Raw genomic sequence first — 26,359 nt, 5'->3', positions numbered from 1 at the left:
TAGGGTACCCACCCGCGCACCATTGGCATGTATGCGCGCTTGTCTCTGTGTGCGTCTGTGAACGAGAATGACAGGGAGAAAAATTGCTACGCGGAGATGTACGAACGGAACGATATTTATATTTCAAAATCGCTAAAACGTTTTTTAAAAAAAAGTAGAATAATTTTTTGTCGCTCGGTGTTGATTTTGTGGCGTTGCGTCAAACATTGTTCTATGTATGGGAGACTCTGCTCGCTCCCGAATGTTTTTATGAATGAAGACACCCGCATGCAAGAATGAGTTCAAGTCTGAGTGTAGGCTACAAGCGCGATGAACTATTTACAAGTGCAAAAACGCAACATATGAATTATTTTGCTGACCACTTGCTTTTTATCCCGACAAAAGCCTTGTAAGGACAGTACCTCTGGTCTCTCTCGTAGATCGCACCATCTGTCTTTGTTTAATGCGACTGCATTACCTTCTCTTACATGGTCAGCAGCTCGCAGATTCCTTTCTTTTCAGTTAGAACTGCTCATGATGATATGCTGAGTTGTCTCTTTGCAGACAGCGCAACACCTCTACCCAAGCCCCCCCCCCCCCTTGAAACGCGGAGCCGTCGCATTTACATCAGAATGAAACCCAATAAACCGCCAATGTGTGTAGGGTCCGGGAGGGTAAATTGGGGTTCTAGCTCAAGCAGGTAATTTACCTCGGGCAGTGTAAACGTGCGGACCGTGCCGCAAAAAAGGCGTGCATAAGATGGCATATTAGGCCATCAGTCTCGCGCTGCTCGAGCGGCAAGCAGTGCGAGAGCCTGCTGCTTTGCGATCACAGGCGCAAAACTGTCGTCACGTAGATAGACCACAGTTCTGCGAGGGTGTTGCTTGTCATCTGGAAATAAATATATTACCTCATCAACATAATATATTGTGTTTTTATTATATTATCAGTAGGCCTAAGTAACGACTCAAAATGTAAAAAATATTTATGGGGAAAATTCGGGACGATTCGGGACAGTTCAAAATGTTTTTCGGGACGTTTCCAGGACGGTGGTGAAAAAAAGTTAATTTTAACCCCTGAGCCACGGTACTGCCGATCTTGTGCTGAGAAATTAGCTCTGATGGCCTGGCCAACACAGGAAGCCGATACTGTCTAAGAAAGAAAGAGAACAACATTAGCAAAGCAAAATAAATTATGCCTCGAGTAGCCTATACAGCATTACACAGACTTCAAGCTAACGTAACGTAGCCTATGATCTCCTTTCGGATAACTACATTGTCACGTTCCCCGGGACTCAAAACTATTGTAGCCAATGTGTTAGTAAAAAACAAACACTTACTCTATGCTCAGACGTCTGTTTCTCCCGGCGGGCTTTGGCTGGCGTTTCCAGTACACTTTCTGGGTCCGGAAATATGTATCCAATACCCAACTGTTCAGATGAGGTGTAAAGCCTGGGGTGCGAAGCTCGGGTGATCGACAACACGCAGGTCTGTGTCATCCTCAGATTCCGTGATTTCGTCCAGAAGAAATTGGCACTGCTGGAATTCTCGGCAGCAGACAGACTCTTGTTCTGTGTCCATTGGCGCAAAGTGAGAGCACAGGCACCACCAATCCGCCTCAGCTCGAGCCATTGCAGGCTCCTCGTCTGCGGCAGGCAGGTCGTCTGCCTCGGCTGTAGCGGCGGCATCTTCAGCCGCCTCCTGTTCCTCCATAGCCCTCAGCTGCTCGTCGCTATATTGTGGCTCATAAAGGTAGCCACGAATATCCGTTTTCACCATAACGTCAAAATGCCAATCCTCCATATTGTGTCCGTCTGCGAATTCAGTACCTTCGGCCATGTTTTCTGCAGGTGAATTCTAACGCACTGGCACTGATCTGTGATAGGTCTGTTAGGGCATTAGGTCTCACCCCCTACAGTATGGGCGGGTTTGCAAGGGTTGGAACTTGTGCTAGTAGTCTCAATAGAATCCCCCCTCTTGTATTTCCTTCTGGCAATGACGCAAAACAACGATTTTTGCGTCATTGCCATAAGGAAGTGTAAGAGGTAAATACGGATTTCTCCCGTCTCAGGGGAAAATGAGAGTGTTGCATGACCATTCAAAAGTATGACTAGGTTTCGAACAATGCAAGGCTTAAAGATAATGTATATATATATATATATGGAAAAATAGGATATTTTAAAAAAGTATACAATCTTTTATGTTGAAAAGTAGGTGCTGCAATTCCAATAAATGTTGAACATTAAAAGGATTGGGAGTAGTAGTCTGCCAAAATACTGGCAAGAATAATAAATAACAACTAGGACTACAAGCAGTCCAAGAGGCATTCACAGCCCACATCCCCTATCCGACTGTTTCCTTTTCAAGAAAATCCCAGGTTTTGCACAGTAAAAATGCTTTGATGCCATGTCTCATGTCTTGATTTTCATGCCATGTCTCACAAATGTTTGGTCGAGGACGGATTCATACCGGTGTCTCGATGTCCATGTGGCCAACAATGCATGAACAAGTATAATTCAATGAGTAAATTACACTATATTTTAAAGGGATGGAGCAGCCTTCCTTACAGTAGGTACGTTACAGTTAAAGTCAACGTTTTCTCATACTAATGACACGTTTATGTTTGTGTGCATTAAAGCACGCCTTTGTTAGACAACTGCAAGGCATTTGGAAATGTCAACCGATGATCGCAACCAGCGCGGGATAACAACGAGCACAAGAGGCTCAATCATAACCAATTGAAATTCACACACGATAGAAAATTCCACAAAAATTCCCAAAGAGGGTCTGTTGGACAGGTAGCCTATGAAATTCGAATTAACACGAGCGTCCCCAGCCAAGTAAAATTAACGTTAAAGGGGACCTATTATGCTTTTTCGACTTTTATTACCTATAAACGTTATAATGATTGATAGTCATGTTTAACCATACTAAAGTGTCAAATAATGACGTACATGCATTTCGGCGTATTCCCTGTTGACAGTCTGGGGTGGCTGTGCAGAGCGCTAAACACTCGGAACAACGTTTGTGATTCACTTGTTCACATTTCCGGGAAATCATTTACGTACAGGCACTCCTGCCACGCCCCCATATGCCTGGTCAAATCTGCCCGCGCGGTGGAGCTCAACTGCCCTTCGCTGGTCTTCCGGAAGGTAACCAATCACAACGGAGTGGGGTTGGCAGGAGGGGGGCGAGGGGGCGGAGAAGGACGAAACCGAGTGTTGACAGAGAATGCTGAAAGCGCCCAGATGAGAGGAAGCGTTTCCCGAAAATCGACATTGTTTTTTGTGCTGTTATTCGTGTCGGGTTACGCTATAGGAGTCATTAATAAGAAATAAAGACCAGAAAAGTAGTATAATAGGGTCTCTTCAACACAAAAGCAGGTTATTAAAATAAAAATGAACTCTTACAGGCAGCAAGTGATACATTTCGTACTATCTGCTGGCGAGAATAGTGTGTCATACTTTACAACCAGACTAATAAGACACATATTAACAGTAGTGTGTCTTTCTTTGAAACCACACTAATAAGACACAGTAACAGTAGTGTGCATGCTTTGAAACTGCAGTCATAAATAGATTTGTTTTGCAGTCAAGTGAAGCACCCACACACCAGCCAGGCGAGCCTACAACAACATGCAACATTCGGAAAAATGCTGAAATTGAATTACCTGCTTTCTAATCGGATCTGGTAGCCAACAGTCTGACCAACTTTTTCCCCACGCTCTTCCGCAACCCGCTCTGCCGCAGAAATTGAAGCCAACCGCCGTGGCTGTGCACAGAAGACCCTGCAAGGAATCTCATTTCTGCTGCAGTCATCGAGCAGAAACTGTGGGATCTAAGGGGAGATATGGCAACAATGTTAAAGATCACTGCCACCAAATAGGTCAACATCGACAAGAGTTATCTACTACATTTCTACATTCTGAGGTCAAGATCCATAAGGAGACATTAGAAACATGATGACTGCGTTCTCAGATGTCTTGCCCATTACAAAATGTGTGGAAAACTCCTTCCCAAAAAGAGGTTTGGTATTAGACTCTGGACTAGAGCCCGACCAATTTATAGGCGGGCCAATATGAGGCATTTTCCAAACTATCTGTATCGGAATTTATAATGGCTGATTAATGAATATTTTCAAAAAATAAATAATTTGGGGTTATTGTGTTTTTGTTCAAAGAACGTTGCAGGGGGAAAGTTGCAGCAATGTTGGTCGTTGCAGCACGGCTCAGCCGTGGCAAGGAGTCGCCAGAGATTCCCCACATGTCCTGTGTTTCCCCCATAAAATGTCTTAGTCAAGGTAGTCAAAGAGCAGGGGGGGGGGGGGGGGGGGTTGTCTCGTGGCTCTGCGGTCTTTGATGAGGGTTTCAGCTCGAACGCCTATTGTTTTGAACAGTTTCACCGATGCATTATTTATCTTTATTTTTTGTACCTGATGGAAGTATGTTTTTTTTCCCTATGGGAGTTTTGTACTTTGTTAATGCATAATAATTAGTGCTGTCAAGCGATTACAATATTTAATCGCGATTAATGTCAGTTTTTTTTCTATGCTAAATATCCCTTGATGTCTTTGTCCCATTAATTTTTTATTTTAATGCTCTTATCAACATGGAGAAGTGCATCGGCTTGCCTTGTGCAAATGTTTTTTTATTGATAACAACATTGGCATTTACTGATCAAAACAGGAAGATACAAAAAAAAAAGCCTATAGTGCAATTAAAGGATGAACATACAAACATACTGCCTTGAACATAGCAGTCAGGCTACTGCTTCTTTGTTTTGAGCCCAAAAAAAAAAGAATTGCGTTAATCGCGCGATAAAAAAATTAACGCTGTTAAAATTGGTTTGCGTTAACGGCGTTAATAACGCGTTTAACTGACAGCCCTAATAATAATTAAAAAATAATTTATTATTATCTGTTAATTTTTTTTCTTTTATACATTGGTAGTCAAGGCGGGGCCCTATTGTTGTTAAGGCGGCCGCCTTAACAATACAGTGCTCGGGTAAATACTAATGTCAAATCGCCAGGTCCAGTTTAAGAACGCGACAACGTAGCCATTTCTCTTCAGTCAATCAGGACACAGCACAGAACAACTTGTACGTCACGGCCTTACTTCGTCCCGGTCCCGTACTGTCCACGCTAGCTCAGTGTTTCCCCTACCATTGTTCAGGCCTGGCGGGCCGCCAGGCCAACGAGCGCCCCCGCCAGGCCAACAACAGGCCAAAAAAAAAAATGAAAAAAATGAAAAAATGAAAAGAAAAAAATTATGCGGTGTCGCGCGTGCGCAGATTATGCCCCATCATAACGGACAATCTGACAGCATTAAGTTATATCATCATTAGCATGGCACTGTCACACTAAATTTGTACCGGCTGACAAATTTGTACCGGGCGCGTCATCAATACGTAATCCATTCCAAACCTGCCCGGAACAGATGATCAGATGATTAGAACCTTTCGAATGACGTGAAAGGTTCACGACATTCGCGAACCTTCTATCTAGCGATCCGTTATCTGTATTGTGCTATTTCGTCCTTGACCTGCTTTAAACACTCAGTTTACTTGCTAAATTTGATTAAACAATGAAATACAATACAAATATAAAGTAAAAACAAGTGTTATCTAGCGATCCGTTTTCTGTATTATGTTATTTCGTCTTTGGCAACATGAGCGCAAATATTTTTTGAAACCCGCTTTAAACACTCAGTTTACTAGCTAAATTTGATTAAAAAATGAAATACAATACAAATATAAAGTAAAAACAAGTGTTATCTAGCGTTCCGTTAACTGTACTATGTTATTTCGTCTTTGGCAACATGAGCGCGAATGTTTTTTGAAACCTGCCCGGCAACGGACGACGCGATCATCTGTTGCAGGCAGGTTTGGAATGGATTACATATGGATGACGCGCCCGGTACAAATTTGGCAGCCGGTACAAATTTAGTGTGACAGCACCACCAAAAATTGTATTGTAAATAAAATTAGTTTATTGTTAAAAACGTGTTTATTGAATCATTATCTACTTGTGATGGCTAAGCAAGTGTTTTACATGGAAATAACCAACAAATACTCTAGCATCCCGTGAAAAATGTATAAAAAAACAGCTCTTACCACCGGGCCTAAAAAGAATTCTAGGGGAAACACTGTAGCTATAACCGTTGTTATGGTTACATGCGACCATTCCAACATGCCCCCATTCAGACACCTTTTATTAGGCTTACCACCATTCCGACAGTCTACCAATTGGGGGATCATAAATATTTTGAAGTTTTAGTTCAACCACAAAGTAGCCATTTCAGTATTATTTATCTGTAATTTCTTTGATTAATTCCCAATTTTGGTTGTGATCGCACCATCTTTCAACGTCTTTGTTTAATGCGACTGCATCATCTTCTCTCACATGATCAGGTTTCGCTTTCTATCCAGTTAGAACTGCTCAGGTTGATATCGCTGCGTTGTCTCTGTGTAGACAGCGCAGCAACACCTCTACCCAAGCCCCCTCCCCCAAGTTTGTATTTTAATACATTTTATTTATCAGAACTATAATGTATTTTGATGCTTTTTCTGTTGTGACATTAAAAACAAAGTTCATTTTTAAACTGCATTACCTTATTATTTCAGTGAGGACTCATAAATAACAAAAAATAACCAATGTGAGGGAAATCTGTTTATGTTTTGTTACGCGTTTCTGGAATTTATTTTTTAAATATATATTGGTGATATATCTGAATATCAGATTTTTAAATCACCAAATATTTGTATCGGTATTGGCCTTAAAAAAAACCTTTATCGATTTGGCTCTACTCTGAACTGTTCATGTCTAAGCCAGTATGCACATATCAAATTTAACCCATAAAGTTCTGTAAATGGACACTGTGTAGCATTTTAAGCAATGTATTAGTGCGAAGAATTTCTTATATTAATTTTATATTATTTACATTGAACGGGTAAGTCCTTACCCATTCCACGGGTAAGGACATAGGCTTCCATGTTCTTCCTGACTATTAAAAACTAAAACCGCCAAGAGGGAAATAAAGCACTAGGTGGTACTAGCAGGCAGAACACGTTTTTGCTCAGAGCTGGCATGAGTGAAACGTAGAAGGAGCTCAGCAAGACGTGCTTGTCACTGCCCCGGCAAATTTGAAAGCCTGCACTGCACTTTCGTTCATAATGCAAGATCATACTTCTGCCACAAGGGTAAACATCGGAGTAGCTTTTTCCAGGTTTAAAGAGCTTATGAAGGATTATGATTTTCAAAGGGACGCTGAAGTTGCCTGCTTTCATAGGTAGGTAGGTCAATGTTACTGTCTAAATAACAAGCTTTTCTCATTTCTTGTTTGTTTAATTCATTACATAGGCACCATAACAGTAGAACATGTATAGTTAAAAGCCTAAACAGCCTCGTTGGTGGATAGCTTCATAGGTTATGTTTGATTGAATAAAGGTTGCATTTCATAACTACTTCCTCCCACAGATCCACTGCCTCTGTCCTAAGCAACTTAATTCACCATCTTGCTCGAAGAATAATTACTTATACATGCTCACACTAATGATCCAATGCAGTTTGCAATTTGTTTGAAATAACGTACCTCATCATCTGAAAGAAAACTTGTTGATGTAGTATTGGATTACATGATGTCATAGCTTCTTGGCACATACCACCTACCGTAGTTGCAACCAGGTAGCAACGCACATTTGAAAGAAATCGTTTGAATGCAATGTACAATTTTACCACTAGATGGGAGTAATTCCTACAGTGTCCCATTAAGCCTTGGCCAATAGTGCTCATTATCAATAGGCCTCTTTGTCAGGTTCTTTCTGAAAACAAAATACCCAAATTAAACAGAGTATCTATAGATATAGATAACTCCACAAAAACAAAGGTTCCAATGCGTTATCTTGGTACCAAAATATGTGATATTGTTGTGCACGCAAAATATCCAATGTAGATGCTACTGGGTCATGGGTTAAATGAATAAAGGCAGAATTTTACTAGAAGACAGCATAGAGGAGGATTTGATTTAAATAGATGTTACATTTGTTATTATATGATAACTGTGGGTTTTATGGGATCAAATACAACATGGAGGACAAAACAATGAAGGAAAGACAAAATCTTTGGTTGTAACAATAAAAAGTTTGTTCTTTATAGTTTTAGTCCTCTAGCTCAGCAGTTTTGTTTCCAGAGTGATCGATTTGGGCCCTTTTTTGGTATGAAAAAAGTTCAGTCAGTTTAATCTGTATTATTATAATAATCAGCAGGGGTTTTTCTAGAAAAAAAAAGTAGCAGGGAGCAGACCCCTGCGCAAAGCCGATGGAGCAACGCGACCGAGGCGGGGGATGGTGTGGAAGGTGGGTCTCCCCCTTCCACGGCGCGAAGCCTTTGAAAAAATAATGATTAAATGGTACATTCTGAGGCTATCTTAGAGAGAAATTCTAGCTCTTGTGGTCATCCTGAAAAACTAAAATACTATCAACTTTTGGTAGACTTGTACAACTTTACCCTGTAAATAAACACGACAAATTTCAAAAATATTGGCTAAACTTTTATTAAGTAGGACAAATCACAACAGCAGCCGTCTGTTCCTGAGACTGCCCCAACGGCTCACTGCCTTGTCAAAATCAAATTGATCAATTGCAGGCCCCTCAATACTGATCCTGAGGAGGTGGTTCAGGGTAGCGTTAGTCATGGTAGACCTCCTGTGCCATGCCTCTATGGAACAAGTTTTGGGGCTCTAGAGTCAATAATGGCGACGCTATAGAAATGTTACTATTGTTGTCGTTTTCAGTTTTGCACTTTGCAGACGGTCCCTAAGCTCGCGGCTGAAAGCCGACTGCTCGTAGAAGCCAATGCAATTCAGTTTTGCACTTTGCAGACGGTCCCTAAGCTCGCGGCTGAAAGCCGACTGCTCGTAGAAGCCAATGCAATTCACCGTTCGCTAAAGACGGCTCGTTTGGATGAAAACTATGTTGTAGCTGGTTCTCTGGGTTACTACACTTTTATTGGGCTAATTCGGCCGTGCAGCTGCCATTTAGTTCCCTGCTACGGGTTCCCTGGTAACAGGGAACCCTGTTCGACTGTTCGTTTTGCTCTCGCAAAACTCTTGATCAACACTATTTCTGTCGTTCATTGAAACCGCTTTGTGCAGAGAGAACTGGAATGGTCTTGTATACTTGCTTAGCATCTTAGCGCCTAGACCAAAAACCCATTCAAATACATAGTAGCTAGCTAGCTAGCTGCTAATAACTTTAACGTTAGCATGTCGACTCGATCTGGGAAACTCCAATTCAGATCGGAATATTTTTGGAGTAATTAGTAAGTTATTTGAGGATCAGACACATTGTCAGGTGGTGGTGTTGGGATATTTTCGCGGAGAAAAGATCGTTTTGAGAAATAGTGTATGTTGTACAGCAGCATGTAAGTACGGTAGGATGGCGCACGCCGGGAGTATCGGGGCGCAGCGCCCCTGTTCCCTTGTTTAGAAAAAACCCTGAATAGTCTGTGTGTTACACTTGAGCTCAATTTGCAACGTGATTCTTGACATGCGGTTTACTGTTTTACCTGTGTTGTTTTCCCGGAGCCGGTCTCTCCCACCACCACAACCACGCTGTTTTCCTTCACTAGCCTGAGGATCTTTTCCCGGTATGCATGTAAAGGAAGGGAGCCATGTTGGTCGTCCAGCGCAGAGGAAACTGCTTTTAGGGGCACCTGTGGAACGCCATTGTTTACCCGGCCACTTCTATTCTTGCCCTGGCTTCCATCTACAAAGGGGATAATAAATGAGAAGATATTGATCAAACTATACAGCCGAAAAATATAAAAGCATTTGTCCATTAACCTCTTTTGTAAAGCCCCTCCCCCAAAATCGCAAAGGAGTTTTAATGCATTTAAAAACATGAGAAAGCAGTCATGTGAAACATCCCTAAAAAGATAAGGTTTGACCACGAGTTTGGTTTGACTACTGCCGCGTTTCCACTGCAGGGTGCGGAACGGATCGGATCGCAAAGGAGCGGTAGGGAGGGGGCGGTATAGCCCAGCTCAATTCCGAGGTCGCGTTTCCACCGCCGACAGTACCCTTTAAGGTAGGCCGGATGTCGATCGCCGCGGCAGCTACATAAACATCGTAAACAACGTCTTTCTCCCCAAGAATGCAGACGAACGTCTCCACCTCCTTGTTCGCCCAAGCAAGCGTTTTACGCAACATGTTAATTGTAAAGAATAATACCTCGAGGCTACTGTTTGTTTGTTTTTATCCCCACGTCGCCCGGAAGTGATGATTCTGTCGACCAATCATTGGAGGGGGTGTGTAGCTAGAATTTCCCGGGACCCTTTCAGGCGTCTCGTCTCGTTTTCAGTACCCCAACGGAGGAGTCCTAAACGGCCAAAACAGGTACGGCTAAGTCCGGGTCACGCCCACTTTTGGCGGTGGAAACGCGACCCGATCCGCACCTTTGCGATCCGATCCGTTCCGCACCCTGCAGTGGAAACGCGCCATATGAGTTATAGCGCCGCCTGTGGTCATAATGAGAGAAAAAACTTTTTGAAGACCTCCGTACATCCGGTCTACATATGCTAATTTCCTAAGTCAACTCCCAGGTGCTCAGGTTTGGGGTGGTTGATTTAGCGTTTGGGACCAATTCACTTTCAATAATTAATAATTATATATATTATTAATAAAATAAAAAGTCAGCAATGTTTGGACCCTAAAAGTAGATTGGCATTTACCAGTAGCTAACAGTTAATTTTTCAGAAAAAATTATAGAGACAAAGGAAAAAAGAGAGTGGCACTTTCCTCCGGTGACTCAGTGAGCTTTGGCGCCGTGAGCCGCCCGGGTGCTTGTTCTTAACATGGTACAGCCTAGTGCTATTACTACTACTAAACTGTTAACGTGGTACAGCATAGTGCTAGTACTAATACTAAACTGTTAACATGGTACAGCCTAGTGCTAGTACTACTACTAAACTGTTAACGTGGTACAGCATAGTGCTAGTACTACTACTAAACTGTTAACGTGGTACAGCATAGTGCTAGTACTAATACTAAACTGTTAACGTGGTACAGCATAGTGCTAGTACTACTACTAAACTGTTAACGTGGTATATCATAGTGCTAGTACTACTACTAAACTGTTAACGTGGTACAGCATAGTGCTAGTACTACTGCTAAACTGTTCATCTCCTCCTTTGAACGATGACTCTACTCAGGGCTCCAGACTAACATTTTTACTAGAAGCACTGAGGCCCTCAACTGAAAATGTTAGGGGCACAACCAGAAATCTTAGGGGCCCACAATGTAAATCAACTAGCCAGACAAATATTCACATTTCTCCTAATTTTCACTGTATTGCTGATAAATATTTTGATAAAAGATGCAGAAATTAAAATGCGCTGTTCCAAATTCACGGGAGTGCGCCCGCTTGTCGTCATGCCGCTTGACAGGACGCTGCGCCTCCTCTCTGCCCGCTCGCCTCTCTATTGAGAATTCATTAACAGGCACGACAAATGCCTCCCGTGTGAAAAGCCCTTTATGCGAACCAGTGGTTCGCATAAAGGGTTCGGACACGGGTCAGGTCGGACACCAGAACAGCGCGGGTCGTTTTCGGGTTTTGCGATTACGAGCGACGCTTCTCCGGTGCTGGATATGTTATTCAGTAGCGGATGAGTCAACTAAAACCGTCAACAGTGCACGGCAATCTAAAGCACCACGGCAAACAACAGATATTATATTTCCCCGGCTTTCCATCTAATGCGTCTAATTTTCCTTCGGGTGCGGGTCGGGCGTCGATATCAGTTTATAGCGGGTCTGGTTGGGTGCGGAATGTAATTTGCACTACTATCGGAGCATGGGTCGGATGTGGTTTTACGGGTACGGGCGGGTGCGGGTTAGCAAACTAAGACCCGTGCAGGACCGGGAGACCTCCCGATCTCCAACCTCCAACCTCTGCTGCAGAGCGAATTAAAATCGCCGGCAGAACGGCCTGGGGGTCTAACCCCGTAATATATATAAACTATAACCGCATTTCACATTAATCGCAATTATTACACGGGTCTTCTCAAAGCCATGGAACGCTCCGTTCACTTGCATGGGCCCTTCACAACTTCCGGCGGTGAATTATATTTGGTAATTCACCGTTGCTAAGTATAATTGACCGCTGTCAAGGAAAACAACAGATTTTTCACCTCTAATGACATCTTTGGTATCACTCCGCAAGTACCGGTAACTTCTTCGGTTGCTAAGCGTCGTCAATGTCTTTGGCAGACTATTTCTCTGCCGATCAACACTACGAATGCTGGTATTAAATAAATTGTAAAAAGACACACCATGTGAAGTAATTTTTTCTTTTTGACAAGTACCTGTGTAATTAGTGGGATAATGTAGAGAACTTCGCCGGTCATGATCGAAAATAAGCCCCTTCAGGGCGAAGCAAGTTCGCCCTGTCGGGGCTTATTTTCCCGATATTGACCGGCGTTCTATACATTACCCCTTAGCAGATTGGTAAAAAAATCGTTCACTTGGTATACAAGCATGAAATTTAGCACAGATACTCTCTAAGGGCCACTATTTTGGAAAAAGGCGTTGGCCACTCAAAAATTCAATATCGCAGCCATTTTTCAAGATGGCCGCCATTGCTATTCAATGCTTATTATATCAATTATTCAAACAGTTATCCAAGCATAATATTTGATACAAATATTATCTAAAGGACATGTTAATGGAAAAAGATGCTTGTCCCATTAAAATTCAAGATGGCCGCCATATTTAAGATGGCCACCGTTCCTGTCGAATATTAATTATTTAAATTGTTCAAATGGTGATTCAAGCATACAATTAGGCAGAAATACTCTGAACACTCTTTTGGAAAAAGAAAATTTTAGGAAGGCAACCATTTTCAAGATGGTCACCATTCAAATAGTCAAAATAGTCATAATGTCTGCTTTGTCTGCCTCCTCTCCTTTGACCTGTCCGGCCTAGTTAAACTTGCCTGGGATATGAAATCCCCGCCGGCATAGCTCTCAGGTTCATTGGAGTGCACAAGCCTCTCCACCACGGCAAGGTGCAGTCCGCAGAGAGGAAGGGCCACTGGGAAGTGGCCAGTAAAAATTCAGGATGGAAACCATTTTTCAAGATGACTGCCATTCCTGTCCGATGTTCATTGCCACCGTTTCCAAGTAGTGATACAGAAAATATGCCTCTGTTAAGGCCACTTTTTGAAAAACTTGTATGGCCAATAAAAAATTATTTTTCCAAGATGGCCGTCATTTTGGTAGTATGTACACTGATGCACACATGCATGTTAGCAAAATAATCCAACGGCCACAAAAATTCAAGATTCATTTTTCAGGGTGGATGTTGCTTTAATAGTGTACTCTGTTGGAACTGAGTTAAAAGGAAGGATAAAAAAAATAAAATATATATATTCACATTTTTACCAGCTCAAAGGCCTTCTGGTTAGACTGTCGAACCTGAGATTGAGAGGTTGTGCCCTGTAGAGTCATAATAAAGACTGTTAGAAATGGTAGCCAATGCCTCCCCTACTTATTTTTTTATTCAAATTTGCACAGTTCTGTGCAAGTGAACCCCAATCTAAAACATTTGCATCTTCCACGGCACTCTGATTTGCAGCCACACATAGTTGTTCACAACTTTGTGCAACTGGTGCATTTGCTGTCCAAAATAACCCCCATTGTTCACCAAGCTTTATCCATCCCCAGTCAGCAGGACTCTCTGCTTCTGGCTGACACTGGGTTGCTTGACCCCATATGCAGCCTGCCTGATATGCAGCACGTTTAGTGTGTTGAAGTAGAGCTGCTCTTGTTGGAGGAATGGCCTCATCTGCTTTCGGGCAAACATGTCAAGTCTAGCCTCTACACTAACAGCTGTGCTTGATCGATCATACAGCAGGACCACAAACTGCTCAAGGATCAAATGAGGGCTTTCTGGGAGGTATATTTTGGTATACTTTTAGTATGTTATTCAGCACACCAAATACTACTAGAATCCATTGAAAAAACTTTTGTATATATATTTCTTTCATAGATTGACTCACCTATTCCTTAACACATTACATTGACCTCTAACAGAAATGGTGGCCATCTTGAAAATGGTCGCCATCTTTAATTTTTTAGTGGCACACACCTTTTTCCATGAGAATTTTCCTTGAAGAATATTTGTACCAAATGTGATGATACCATCACCATTTGAAGAATTTATGTAAGGATTCAAGAGAAATGGCAGCCATCTTGAAAAATGGTTGCCATCTAGAATTTTTGAGGGACAAGCACTGTTTTTAAAATAAAACATTCTTAACACTAGGAACGCCGGGCCACTTTTACTTACTACTAGCGCCACAAGAGGGGTCAAATGACCTCCAAGTCATTTGAATGAGAGGCTCTGCATTTGCACATAATGATCACTAGGTGGCGCCAATGAGCTGCGATCGCCACGTGTGTGTGTGTCGCAAGCCTAGTCCTCACGATTTTGTCATAAATGTACATATATTAAGTACAAACAGCCTATATTTTCACTAAGGGTTTAAGACTAAATGATGAAAATAAAGTAATTAAATTAATTGAGATATGCCTATATTGTTTTGTTTGTGAAACCTCAGTTGGCTGAGTGGTCTAGAATCTGCCCTGCAATACAGGCGACTCGAGTTCGCGTCCTGGGTACGTCAATTAATTCTTGCCGTTGGCTTATTTTTGTAATTTCCTTTATATCAGAGAAATTAGGCCTTACAATTTACTTTTTCTATAATAAATATGTCTTACAGTATCCCTAGAACCCAAATATTCCTTGCAAAAACTCATGGTAAAGTTAATGTTAATATTAATGTTACTGATAAGCCTTTGTCACAATGACAGACACTGCATGGGAAATTGCAGCCACATAAATTCCATTCAGGTGAGTTTCGCGGCAGGCAGCCAAGAAACTCACCTCTGACCACTTCTGTTGAGAATAAATACTAGAATATTCAAAGAAATGGAAAATAAAAGTTTTTTTTATTCCTCCAGTATTCCTTCCTAAAACACTGATTCGGTGGGGATTGAACCCCGGACGAACGGGTGTTAGAATAATTAGCTTCTCTCTCGTAGATCGCACCATCTTTCAACGTCTTTGTTTAATACGACTGCATCACCTTCTCTCACATTTCACTTAGCAAGTTTGAAGTCTGCTAGTCAAGACTGCTCATGATCATATCGCTGCGTTATCTCCCCCCCCCCCCCCCCAACAGCGGAGCCGTCGCATTTACAACAGAATGAAACCCAATAAACCACCAATGTGTGCAGGGTCCGGGAGGGTAAATTGGGGTTCTAGCTCACGCGCGGAAATATAAAAATGTGTTGCTCCAAATAAGCAACAAAGTCAGTAACGTGTCAACTGTGTTGTTCTACTAAGCAGCGGACGCTTGGTGGTGACGTATTACGACGTGATGACGTATGTACAAGAGCCTACCGTGGCCAGGCCACAGTTGCGATTGCCTAGTGTGAGTACAGGCCAGAGAACAATAGGGGCCAGTTGAGCACGGTTAGGTGTGAAAACGGCCAACGGCCACGGCCAGATGGCCTGAAATCGGCTATGTGGCCTTACCTATCTATTCAAATGCAAATGTACTGGCTGGGGGAGGGGAGGTGTAGCAGAGAGAGAGCGATTGAGAAACAGACCATTTAGTATTCAGTTCCCAGGCAACTTCTTCTCATGAGGCAGGAGCTGACCACACAAACATGATACTTTTAAACATTATACTTTCATTACGCTTGGATGAATGAAATAGTATTTTTTTTTATTAAACAATGAGTGAGACAACGTGTGTGTGTGTGTGTGTGTGTGTGTGTGTGTGTGTGTGTGTGTGTGTGTGTGTGTGTGTGTGTGTGTGTGTGTGTGTGTGTGTGTGTAATGCATTATTTATTACTCATTACTTTTGTAATGCGTTACTGCCCAACACTGCAAATAACCAAATTACTTGGGTTTTAAATTAGTGTATTAGAGTATAGAGTACATTGACATTCAGTAAGTCAGTAAAAAAAGAAAACAAAAAAATACGGCTGACTTTGAATGAACTAGGAACTGGATGAAAAATAAATGTCTTTCGGTTTCAGCAAAGTCTAATCAACATTCACAGCAGATTATTTTAGCAGGCTCACTGCATTTCCCACAGACAAGTCGCCTACATGACTCACAGATGTCACTAGTTTTGTTCCCACTACATTTGGCGACTTGACACTTTTTCCTTTTGGTAGGTGGGGAAGGAGTTTCAATCAGAAGTCGCCTACGTGCCACTGGTGCTGCCACTGATGACACAGTCCTGGCCATTCTCTGAGGCGCACACAGCTGTTTCACAAGCTCCACAATAAATCTCTTTCTGGTCATGTTGACGTCCATGCACTGTTTGTACAGAATGTGTGCATTGATTGCAGCCAGGTCTAGGATGTTGTAGAACACAGCTACAGGCCAACGCCTGGTCCCTCCCTTTACTGAATACAAGCGTGCCATCTGGTCCATAACATCAACGCCATATTTAGAGCTGTTGTAGTGGGAAACAGTTTCGGGCATTTGCTTGGGGCCATTGTCAGTTGAAACTGTCTGGTGCATTGTGCTGAGGAGGCTGACGTTTTTGCGTGGTTTTCCCTGGTAAATGGTGAGTGTGGCTTCCCCAGCCCTCAGCACCTTGGAGGAGAATCTTTCCATCTGTGCCTTTGTACACGGGGGCATCTCTCGTCTGATTCTATTCATTGTGCCAACAATGGTGGTTTTGTGCGCCAAAAGAGTGTTTGCCAGTGGTAACGAGGTAAAGTAATTGTCTGTCGTTACATTTCTTCCTTTCTCCAGGAATGGCTCCATCAGACGAAGCAGAACTTGTCTGATAAGTGCTGTCCAGATGGCCTACTGTTGTCTTTCCCTAGATAGGGATGGGCATTCAACATGTATTTGGTTTCAATATCAGCGGCTACCCAGAATTTTATGCCACATTTATCCGGTTTATTTGCCATTTACTGTGTGAAACGACAGCGCGCCTTGGTGGGGAACAATTGTTCACCAACTGTTATGTTCTCCCCAGGCGTGTAAGAAGCAGTGCTGTTTTTCACAAATCGATCAAATGTCTCTGATATCATGGCAAATTTGTCCCCCAGAAGGCGGGCAGCCCTTGTGCTCTTGTCAACAAAGCACAGATAGCGCATGATATCTCTGAAATTCTGGCGAGACATTGTTTCCTTGAAAACAGGATTTCCCATTTCAGCAGACCAGAAGTCCTCCAGTTTCTGGCTTTTCCCGCCGGCAATACCTCTCAAATAAACAAGACCAACAAATGCTTTTAGTTGGTCCATTGTCGCATTGAACATATCAACATTGTTTTGGTCAGCTTCGGCCTGAGTATACTTTAGAATCTGTTCCCACATTTCCATGACAAGCAAACACAGTAAACTGCTCAGTGGATCTGTGATATTTTCCTTGGCGCGAGGTGTGGGCCCTGGAGGTTCTCTCATGACATTGGCCTCTGTTGCTCTGCCTCTCGAACGGCATGGGGGTTGTTCAATCCATATGGTACCATCTCGTGCTTTCTCTTGCATGGATGGTGATGTCTCTTCCATGGATGTGGTCGCCTCAGGTTCTGATTCTGAACCTGAATCAGATTCTATAACAGCGCCACTTCCATCATCAGCTCTCTCATCATCACTCTCTAGCTCGCATGCCAGTTCCTCTGCTTCTCCATCAGATACCCCTCTGAAATACTCTGTAACTCGACCAATATTTGCTCTGGCGTCCAGTGCCTCTGTCTGCCTCTGCCTCCAGGATGCATTGTAAAAAATGGATGCATTGCAGAGACACAGACTGCCCTACTAATTTATAGCTCTTTGTGTCTCAGGGAATGCAATTATCATAACAGCCACACCCACATTGTCTATTGTCTATGCTAGGGTACTTACTTATCTATTCATTCAAAAATAACGTAACAATTTGCATTTGATAGTATAACGCTCACCAAGTTGCGCCGCAATTTTTTTATAACAGTAGAACAGGTAGGATTCAAGTGGGTTCCCCGTACAGTAGGGTGACCAGACGTCCTCTTTTGCCGGACATGTCCTCTTTTTGAGACCAAAAAATGAGTCCGGGCGGAATTTCAAAATTGTCCGGGATTTTATTAACCTCTTAAACCCGAGCGCCCTCGGGGGCGGGGACAGCTGCGCCAACGTGTGCTGTAAACAGCTGTAAACAGCACCACCATGCTCCAACATGTCCATGGTGCATACCCACGTAACGGGAAGAAGCTCGGCTAAAAGCCCATGATAACCATTTTTACCTAAACAAAATACAATTCTAACACCAAGCAACTAATTGAGCCCATAGCAAAACACGCAAAACGTGCATGCGCTCATACTGGCCGCCGCCGATTTCGCTACTTCATACCACCCGAACAAACTATATGCAGGGTTTCCCCCAGCACTATCTTGTTAAGGCGGCCGCCTTAACAAGACTAGGGCCCCGCCTTGACTACCAATGTATTGAAAAAAAAAAAGAAAAAAAAAGTTGAGAAAAAAAAAAAAAAATTCAATTACAGCAGGGCGCTGGAACTGTTCTTTGCACAGCCACGCAGAATTGCATGCACTGATGCCTCTTGTCAGCTGTGCCGCAAATAAGATCCAAAAAAGGAACTGTAAATAGTTGAATTTGCATACAAAAGTTAAGTGTATTGTCCATTATTTGTATTTAATTTGCACTTTTCTTTAATTTTATTTTGTAGTGTCTGCATGTTTGCACAACATTTGTACCTACTGTTGTTTATTGATATGGAAATAAACAGTCGTTTATTTCATTCATGCGTACTGACATCTTTGAGCAAAATACCCCCAAAATTTTTCTGCGCCGCGCTTTGCGCCGCGCCAACAACACAACCGACTGCTTACCACCTTGACTGACACATTTACTGGGGGAAACACTGTATATGTCATATGGAAGCTGAGGCTTCACAGATTCCAATGATATCACTGTCATCAATCTACGACTCTCTCTACGAAAACTCACTGAACTAGCAGCCAAAGAAGAGCAAAATAAATAAACAAATAAAAAACTTCATACAATGTAATACTTTTGATTGGCGAATAGTGTTTTTTTACATGAATTTGGGTCCCTCGATTTGACTGTCCCTCGACTCTATTGGCTCTAACGGTTCGATAGAGGGGTCAATCATCCAAATTGACCAATGGATACCAAAGATATCTTCCAGGGTTTGACTGGAAGGTCAGCATAATTCGCGCCAGAAGCGCCGAGAACTTTCTGAGCACTCTTCAGACACTCCGGCTAGATAGAGACATATGCTCCTACTACACGCTTATTACATCGTTTGTATTTCTAGTTAGCTAGTAGTTAGCTAGTTATTTTGTATTTTCTTGCCTTTTTCTTCTATTTGTTATTATTTTAAAATAAATAATGGCAGGCAGGAGAAAGACCTATACTTTTGCGGAGGCATTCGCTATCATTACTAGCGACAGTGGGGCTACTGTAGTCCCTCTCGAGTCGTCGTCTGACGTCAGTGACTTGCTGTTGCCAGAACTGGACACGGACAACAGTGATTCAGAATATCGAATTCCATCACCTGAAAGGTATGTAATCTCTGTTATCGATTACTTATTGATTTGGTGTCAAATTGACGATCTATCACCTTATTAGATATTATCTATCTATCGATCACCCTACTCATTCCACACACTCACTACCGGTACTCTTTGCCTTATATTTATATTGATGATATTATTTGCATCAATTATCATTATCAATATTTTGTAAATAGTTTATTTGATACTATCTCTATCCTTTCTTCTCTTTATTCCTTTTTGCATTGTTGAGAAGACCTAGCAAACCAAGCATTGCTGTGCAAGTGATAAATAAACTTGGATTTGATTTATTATCCTGCAATGAATTTAGTAAATGCACACACTCAAACTGGTGCAAACTGGATTGTTAGTTGACTTCCCCAGTACAGGTCTTGTTAACCCCAACATATTGTTACTTGTCTGTTTGAAGTTACATTATTTTCTTTCTTCTTCTTGGGTTCCACAGTGATGATGATGCTGATTATGAGCCATAATATATATATATATATATATATATATATATATATATATCTGTGGCGGCTGGTGGTTTTTAAAGTGAGGGAGGAAGGACTGCGCGCTTGGTTGCCATTGGCCTGCTTGCACTGTTGGTGTATGGTGGAATAAGAATGTGAGACTCAAGTTGTTTCAGGGTGTTTTGGTGAACTACAAAATAGCAGGGAGGGAGTTATGTGAACAAAATGTATACAAAGCCACCAGTGGCATCACTGTAATTTGAGAAGGAAAGGATGCAAAGCATATTAGTCAAATCAGGCCTACTATTGATTTGTAAAAGTAAATCAAAAAATCTGGGCCTATCATTGGGCCTATTTTTGCCCTCACTGACTGAAGTTATTTAGCTATGTTTATTTTCAGTTACAATTGCTTGTAATGCTTCCAGTTGCGTACCTAGCAAACCATGTAGCACTCACAACACTGACGTTGCCATTACTTCTGGTGACCTTGATTTTGGGAAGTGGTCTACCTCTTTCTTTGGTCGCTAACTTAGCACTGTAACTGAATGAATAGAATGCTTTTTGTAATAAGACGTTAACAATGTCCTCCGTTTCCAATGTTTCCATTGTGCATTTAGGATCTCGCTATCGCAGATTTCACTTGCTCTGCGTCTCTCAGACTGAGCACCGCGGCAATGCAGACCGGGTTTGTTATCGACAGCGTTGCCAGATTGGGCAGATTTCCCGCCCAATGATAATCTTTGCAGCCTAACATGGTTAAAAGTAGCCCAATTGGGTGGGAAATCGGACCAATCTGGCAACACTGCTCAACATCCAGGGATCCTGCTTATTGGTTCATAGCGCAGACGGATAGATTTTTGCGCGAATCAGACCCCTTAAGGTCCCACCCACTAAGAGGAGGATTTTCCTCCTCTCTCCCATTGAAACCCATGTTATCCACCGGCCGCCAGTACTTTCGGGTAAATGAATGGGAGTGGACGGCGGCGGAGGGAGGACCTTCCTCCCTGAAGTAATTGTCAATAGGCGATAGGGGGTGCTAATGTCCCTTTACCCAGGGAAACGAACATTATATATTCAAAGGCAATAAAGTAGTCATATTTAAGGGCATTAATTCATTACAATAGTCTGGGCAATCTACATTTTTTATTCTCAACAATGTTAGGGAGGATCTTCCTCCCTCTCCTCAATGGAGAAGCCTCCACTGATATATATATATATATCAGTGGCGGCTGGTGGTTTTTAAAGTGAGGGAGGAAGGACTGCGCGCTTGGTTGCCATTGGCCTGCTTGCACTGTTGGTGTATGGTGGCATAAGAATGTGAGACTCAAGTTGTTTCAGGGTGTTTTGGTGAACTACAAAATAGCAGGGAGGGAGTTATGTGAACACAATTTATACAAAGCCACCAGTGGCATCACTGTAATTTGAGAAGGAAAGGATGCAAAGCATATTAGTCAAATCAGGCCTACTATTGATTTGTAAAAGTAAATAAAAAAATCTGAGCCTATTATTGCCCTCACTGACTGAAGTTATTTAGCTATGTTTATTTTCAGTTACAATTGCTTGTAATGCTACCAGTAAGTCATGCGTACCTAGCAAACCATGTAGCACTCACAACACTGACGTTGCCATTACTTCTGGTGACCTTGATTTTGGGAAGTGGTCTACCTCTTTCTTTGGTCGCTAACTTAGCACTGTAACTGAATGAATGGAATGCTTTTTGTAATAAGACGTTAACAATGTCCTCCGTTTCCAATGTTTCCATTGTGCATTTAGGATCTCGCTATCGCAGATTTCACTTGCTCTGCGTCTCTCAGACTGAGCACCGCGGCAATGCAGACCGGGTTTGTTATCGACAGCGTTGCCAGATTGGGCAGATTTCCCGCCCAATGATAATCTTTGCAGCCTAACATGGTTAAAAGTAGCCCAATTGGGTGGGAAATCGGACCAATCTGGCAACACTGCTCAACATCCAGGGATCCTGCTTATTGGTTCATAGCGCAGACGGATAGATTTTTGCGCGAATCAGACCCCTTAAGGTCCCACCCACTAAGAGGAGGATTTTCCTCCTCTCTCCCATTGAAACCCATGTTATCCACCGGCCGCCAGTACTTTCGGGTAAATGAATGGGAGTGGACGGCGGCGGAGGGAGGACCTTCCTCCCTGAAGTAATTGTCAATAGGCGATAGGGGGTGCTAATGTCCCTTTACCCAGGGAAACGAACATTATATATTCAAAGGCAATAAAGTAGTCATATTTAAGGGCATTAATTCATTACAATAGTCTGGGCAATCTACATTTTTTATTCTCAACAATGTTAGGGAGGATCTTCCTCCCTCTCCTCAATGGAGAAGCCTCCACTGATATATATATATATATATATATATATATATATATATATATATATATATATATATCCCTAGTGATTGTAGTTTTTAGCTGTGTTTTTACAGTTTGGTTTTATTATATGTTCTCAAATATATCTGCTCCAGTTGGAGTCAAACTTCATTTCGATTGTATGGTTTTCTTTGACTGGGAAAATGTATAGAGGTCTGGGTGAAATTTCAAAACAAGTCAAAACTGTTGAATTTGGATTGAATGAATACCTATAGTGAAATGTCAGTGAAATAAAATTTGTTTGACAGTCTGGTACCTAAGTGACATTTAAATATAAGCTTCAAAAGGCCCAAAAAAACAGATCCCATTTTGAATTAAATAACGTCTGCATGATAGGGCAACACTTAATACAAAATAATAATCTGAGGCCATGACTCTTAGCAGGAAACCGATGGATTGCTTACTCCGGGTAGGAAATGAGTCCTTAGCCCAAGTGAAGGAGTTCAAGTACCTCGGGGTCTTGTTCGCGAGTGAGGGTACTATGGAGCGTGAGATTGGCCGGAGAATCGGAGCAGCGGGGGCGGTATTGCGTTCGCTTTACCGCACCGTTGTAACGAAGAGAGCTGAGCCGCAAGGCAAAGCTCTCGATCTACCGGTCGATCTTCGTTCCTATCCTCACCTATGGTCATGAGGGCTGGGTAATGACCGAAAGGACGAGATCGCGGGTACAAGCGGCCGAGATGAGTTTTCTCAGAAGGGTGGCTGGCGTCTCCCTTAGGGATAGGGTGAGAAGCTCAGCCATCCGTGAGGAACTCGGATTAGAGCCGCTGCTCCTTCACTTAGAAAGGAGTCAGCTGAGGTGGTTCGGGCATCTGGTAAGGATGCCCACTGGGCGCCTTCCTTGGGAGGAGTTTCAGGCACGTCCAGTGGGGAGGAGACCTCGGGGAAGACCCAGGACTAGGTGGAGAGATTATATCTCAACACTGGCCTGGGAACGACTCGGGATCCCCCCGTCAGAGTTGGTCAATGTGGCCCGGGAAAGGGAAGTCTGGGGCCCCCTGCTTGAGCTGCTCCCCCCGCGACCCGACCCCGGATAAGCGGACGAAAATGAGATGATGAGATGAGTCTGGTACATTAGAAAGGTCAAATGGCACTGATTTAGTCCGTCTGGACCTACCTGTACTAAAACCTCTCTAAAATCACTTTATTCACTTTATTAGCATTTATCCTGGAACAGGGTACTCATCAGATGTTGTTATATGTTTCCCTAAAGGTTCTGGGCTACTATCCCATAGTTTCAAGGTGGTATTCACTCTAAATGTGTTTTCTCTAGGCGGAAATTGAAAATTGACATTTCTTACTATGTTCTAGCTGAATTTACTCTGACACAGTAACATCTATATTGATAACAGGTTAAAGCCTGAAACATGTTCACATCGAATTTGCGTTGCGTTTCTCTGGGTCGTTCACAAACTAGTTAGGCTACGCCCTCGATCCCCTACTCACTTCTATTCGCTTTGCATTGGAAGTGAGAAGGGAGAGTTGTGAAGAAGAGCCTTCGGATTGCATGGTTTATTGTAGAGTTATCCTCATGTTTTGTATTTATTTTTTTACTATTATTGTTTTATAGGGACAAACAGCATTGCACTGAATGCCACATAAATATATAATTATGTTTTTGCACGTTTGTATCATTCTAAATCAAGGGGAAAAGTATAGGCTCTTCCAGCTAATTCCTAGTGATCGGTCTGAGACTGAGCCAGAGAACGTTCGTCCGGGGTTCAATCCAGGGTTTATACAGAGATTCTCAAGTTGAATTTACTACCTTTTTACTACCGTCACAATTTTTTTTACTACCAGCACGACTTCAAGCTTCAACTGTAGCAGCTTAAAGTGTATACACACACACACTCACACTCACATACACCCACCCCCACACCCACACACACACACACACACGGTGTATGTGAGTGTTAGGGCCAGCGAGAGAGCTACATTGAAGTAAGAGGGAACTCTAACATAGGAGTTGGATTAATCAAGATGTCCCAACCGGCCTTGGTCCATAGGTTTTTACTTAATGTCAAAAAGTAACAATTCCATGACAATTAGAAGACAGACTGGACCTTTAGAATGAACAGCTACACTGTGAATTGGAATCTGAAACAAAATGGTTAAATTAGGGCCTCAAAAAAAATGGCAATGAAGTGCAACTTTACACTAATAGTATTTTATTAACAAACAACTTAATAACTTAATAACTTCAAGGGTTATAGGGGGCAATGCCAAATTTGATGATGTAGCCGGTCTTGTCCTTGGCCAACGTGAACGATTTTGCGATTTGGGAGTCCGGGAACATCATGCGGAACAGCTCTCCTATGTTATCGTTTGACTTGAACGAGTGTTTTACTGCTAAATCTAAACACCACAGTACCTCGGCCTGCAGTGTAGAGGTGGCAGCGCAGAGCATCTGTGTGCTGGTCGTAGGAATACTGGCGGTGGATTGCGGGGCGGGAGCAGACGAAGTTGAGGGAGCAGTGGAGGTTGAGGGCGTAGAGCTAGCATTCGTGCTAGCGCAAAACAGCGACAGCGGTAGCTGCGCGCTACGTCCCCGCATCCTGGCTCGGTGACTGGCAGACTCCATATGCGATTTGACCGCCTCACCCCCATCCAGGTAATATTAATGGTATTTTTGCAGACACTGCAATACGCCTCTCGGCTGTTGCCAGCTACTGGCCTAAGCCAGTCTTTAAAGGCTGATTCCTCCAGCCAGAGGTCTGAAAATTTACATTTACCCATTTTGATGCGAACTCACGGAGAGGTTTGGTAGCAAGCCAGCCGGGTACCCAAACTGACTTTAACGCGCGCGCGCGGTACACGTGATCCTAGGTCACAGGTCCTACTCGCAACATAAAAATATATTCACGCAAGTTTATTGAAGAAGCTAGGCCTTCACGTAAGTAACATTAATTGAAAAAGCCATTGGTCCAGTTGGATTAGGGTTCGAAAATGTACTACCTCGTCAGATGACGTTTACTACTTTTTACTACTTTTTACTGGCTTTAATTTGGCTTAATTTAATTTACTACCTTTTACTACCTTTTAAAAACCCGCGGCAGCCATGTCAATCCCCACCGAATCACTGTTTTAGGAAGGAATACTGGAGAAATAAAAAAAAACTTTTCATGTCATTTATTTTCCATTTCTTTGAATATGCTAAATTGACTGACCATAGTATTTTTTCTCAACATAAGTGGTCAGTGGTCAGTGGTGAGTTTCTTGGCTGCCTGCCGCGAAACTCACCTGAATGGAATTCATGTGGCTGCAATTTCCCATGCAGTGTCTTTGTCATTGTAACAAAGGCTTATCAGTAACATTAATATTAACATTAACTTTACGACTTTTACCAACTTTACGAGTTTTTGCAAGGTATATTTGGGTTATATTGTAAGACATATTTATTATATAAAAAGTACATTTTTAGGCCTAATTTCTCTGATATAAAGGAAATTACAAAAATAAGCCAATGGCAAGAATAACATGATGTAACCAGGACGCGAACTCGGGTTGCCCGTATTGCAGGGCAGATGCTAGACCACTCGGCCAACGGCTGGTTCACAAACTTGATGGAATACATGCCCATTTCTCTCTCAGCCACACCCAGTGTCTATTGTCTATGCTAGGGTACTTACTTATCTATAAATTCAAAAAGAATAACAATTTGCATTTGATAGTAGCAAATTATATGTTGCAATAGTTTGAACAGTGTGTCCACTCATTTTTATATCCTTCTTATAATTATATTTTATTTATTTATTTTTAAATTATATTAATAAAATAAAAAATATATAAACTTTTATTTATTATTTTTTTAATATCACGCAATCGACCTGCACTACTCTCGCGGTCGTACAGTCAATCGCAGTCGACGTATTGGCCACCTCTGTCTGTCTGTGTGTATCTACCAATAGATATCAATCTTATTCA

The 26,359-nt window shown here is 42.4% G+C and overlaps 1 protein-coding gene across 3 annotated transcripts in view; it reads right to left on the bottom strand.

The window, feature by feature from the left end:
- The window catches only part of ythdc2 (YTH domain containing 2), a 180,106-nt gene that overhangs the window by 114,904 nt on the left and 38,843 nt on the right, over positions 1-26,359 (bottom strand). For all 3 annotated transcript variants that reach the window (XM_056597813.1, XM_056597815.1, XM_056597814.1), the window contains exons 6-7: positions 9,540-9,739; positions 3,649-3,815 (exon numbers count right to left, since the gene is read on the bottom strand). In XM_056597813.1, coding sequence (XP_056453788.1) covers positions 3,649-3,815; positions 9,540-9,739 — 367 coding nt within the window. The remainder of the gene's footprint in view (positions 1-3,648; positions 3,816-9,539; positions 9,740-26,359) is intronic.

Source organism: Gadus chalcogrammus, chromosome 8, assembly GCF_026213295.1.
Source record: "Gadus chalcogrammus isolate NIFS_2021 chromosome 8, NIFS_Gcha_1.0, whole genome shotgun sequence".
In the NCBI taxonomy this organism is placed as follows: Eukaryota; Metazoa; Chordata; class Actinopteri; order Gadiformes; family Gadidae; genus Gadus; species Gadus chalcogrammus.
The sequence above is the reverse complement of the archived record's forward strand: the minus strand, read 5'-3'. Positions and strand labels throughout refer to the sequence as shown.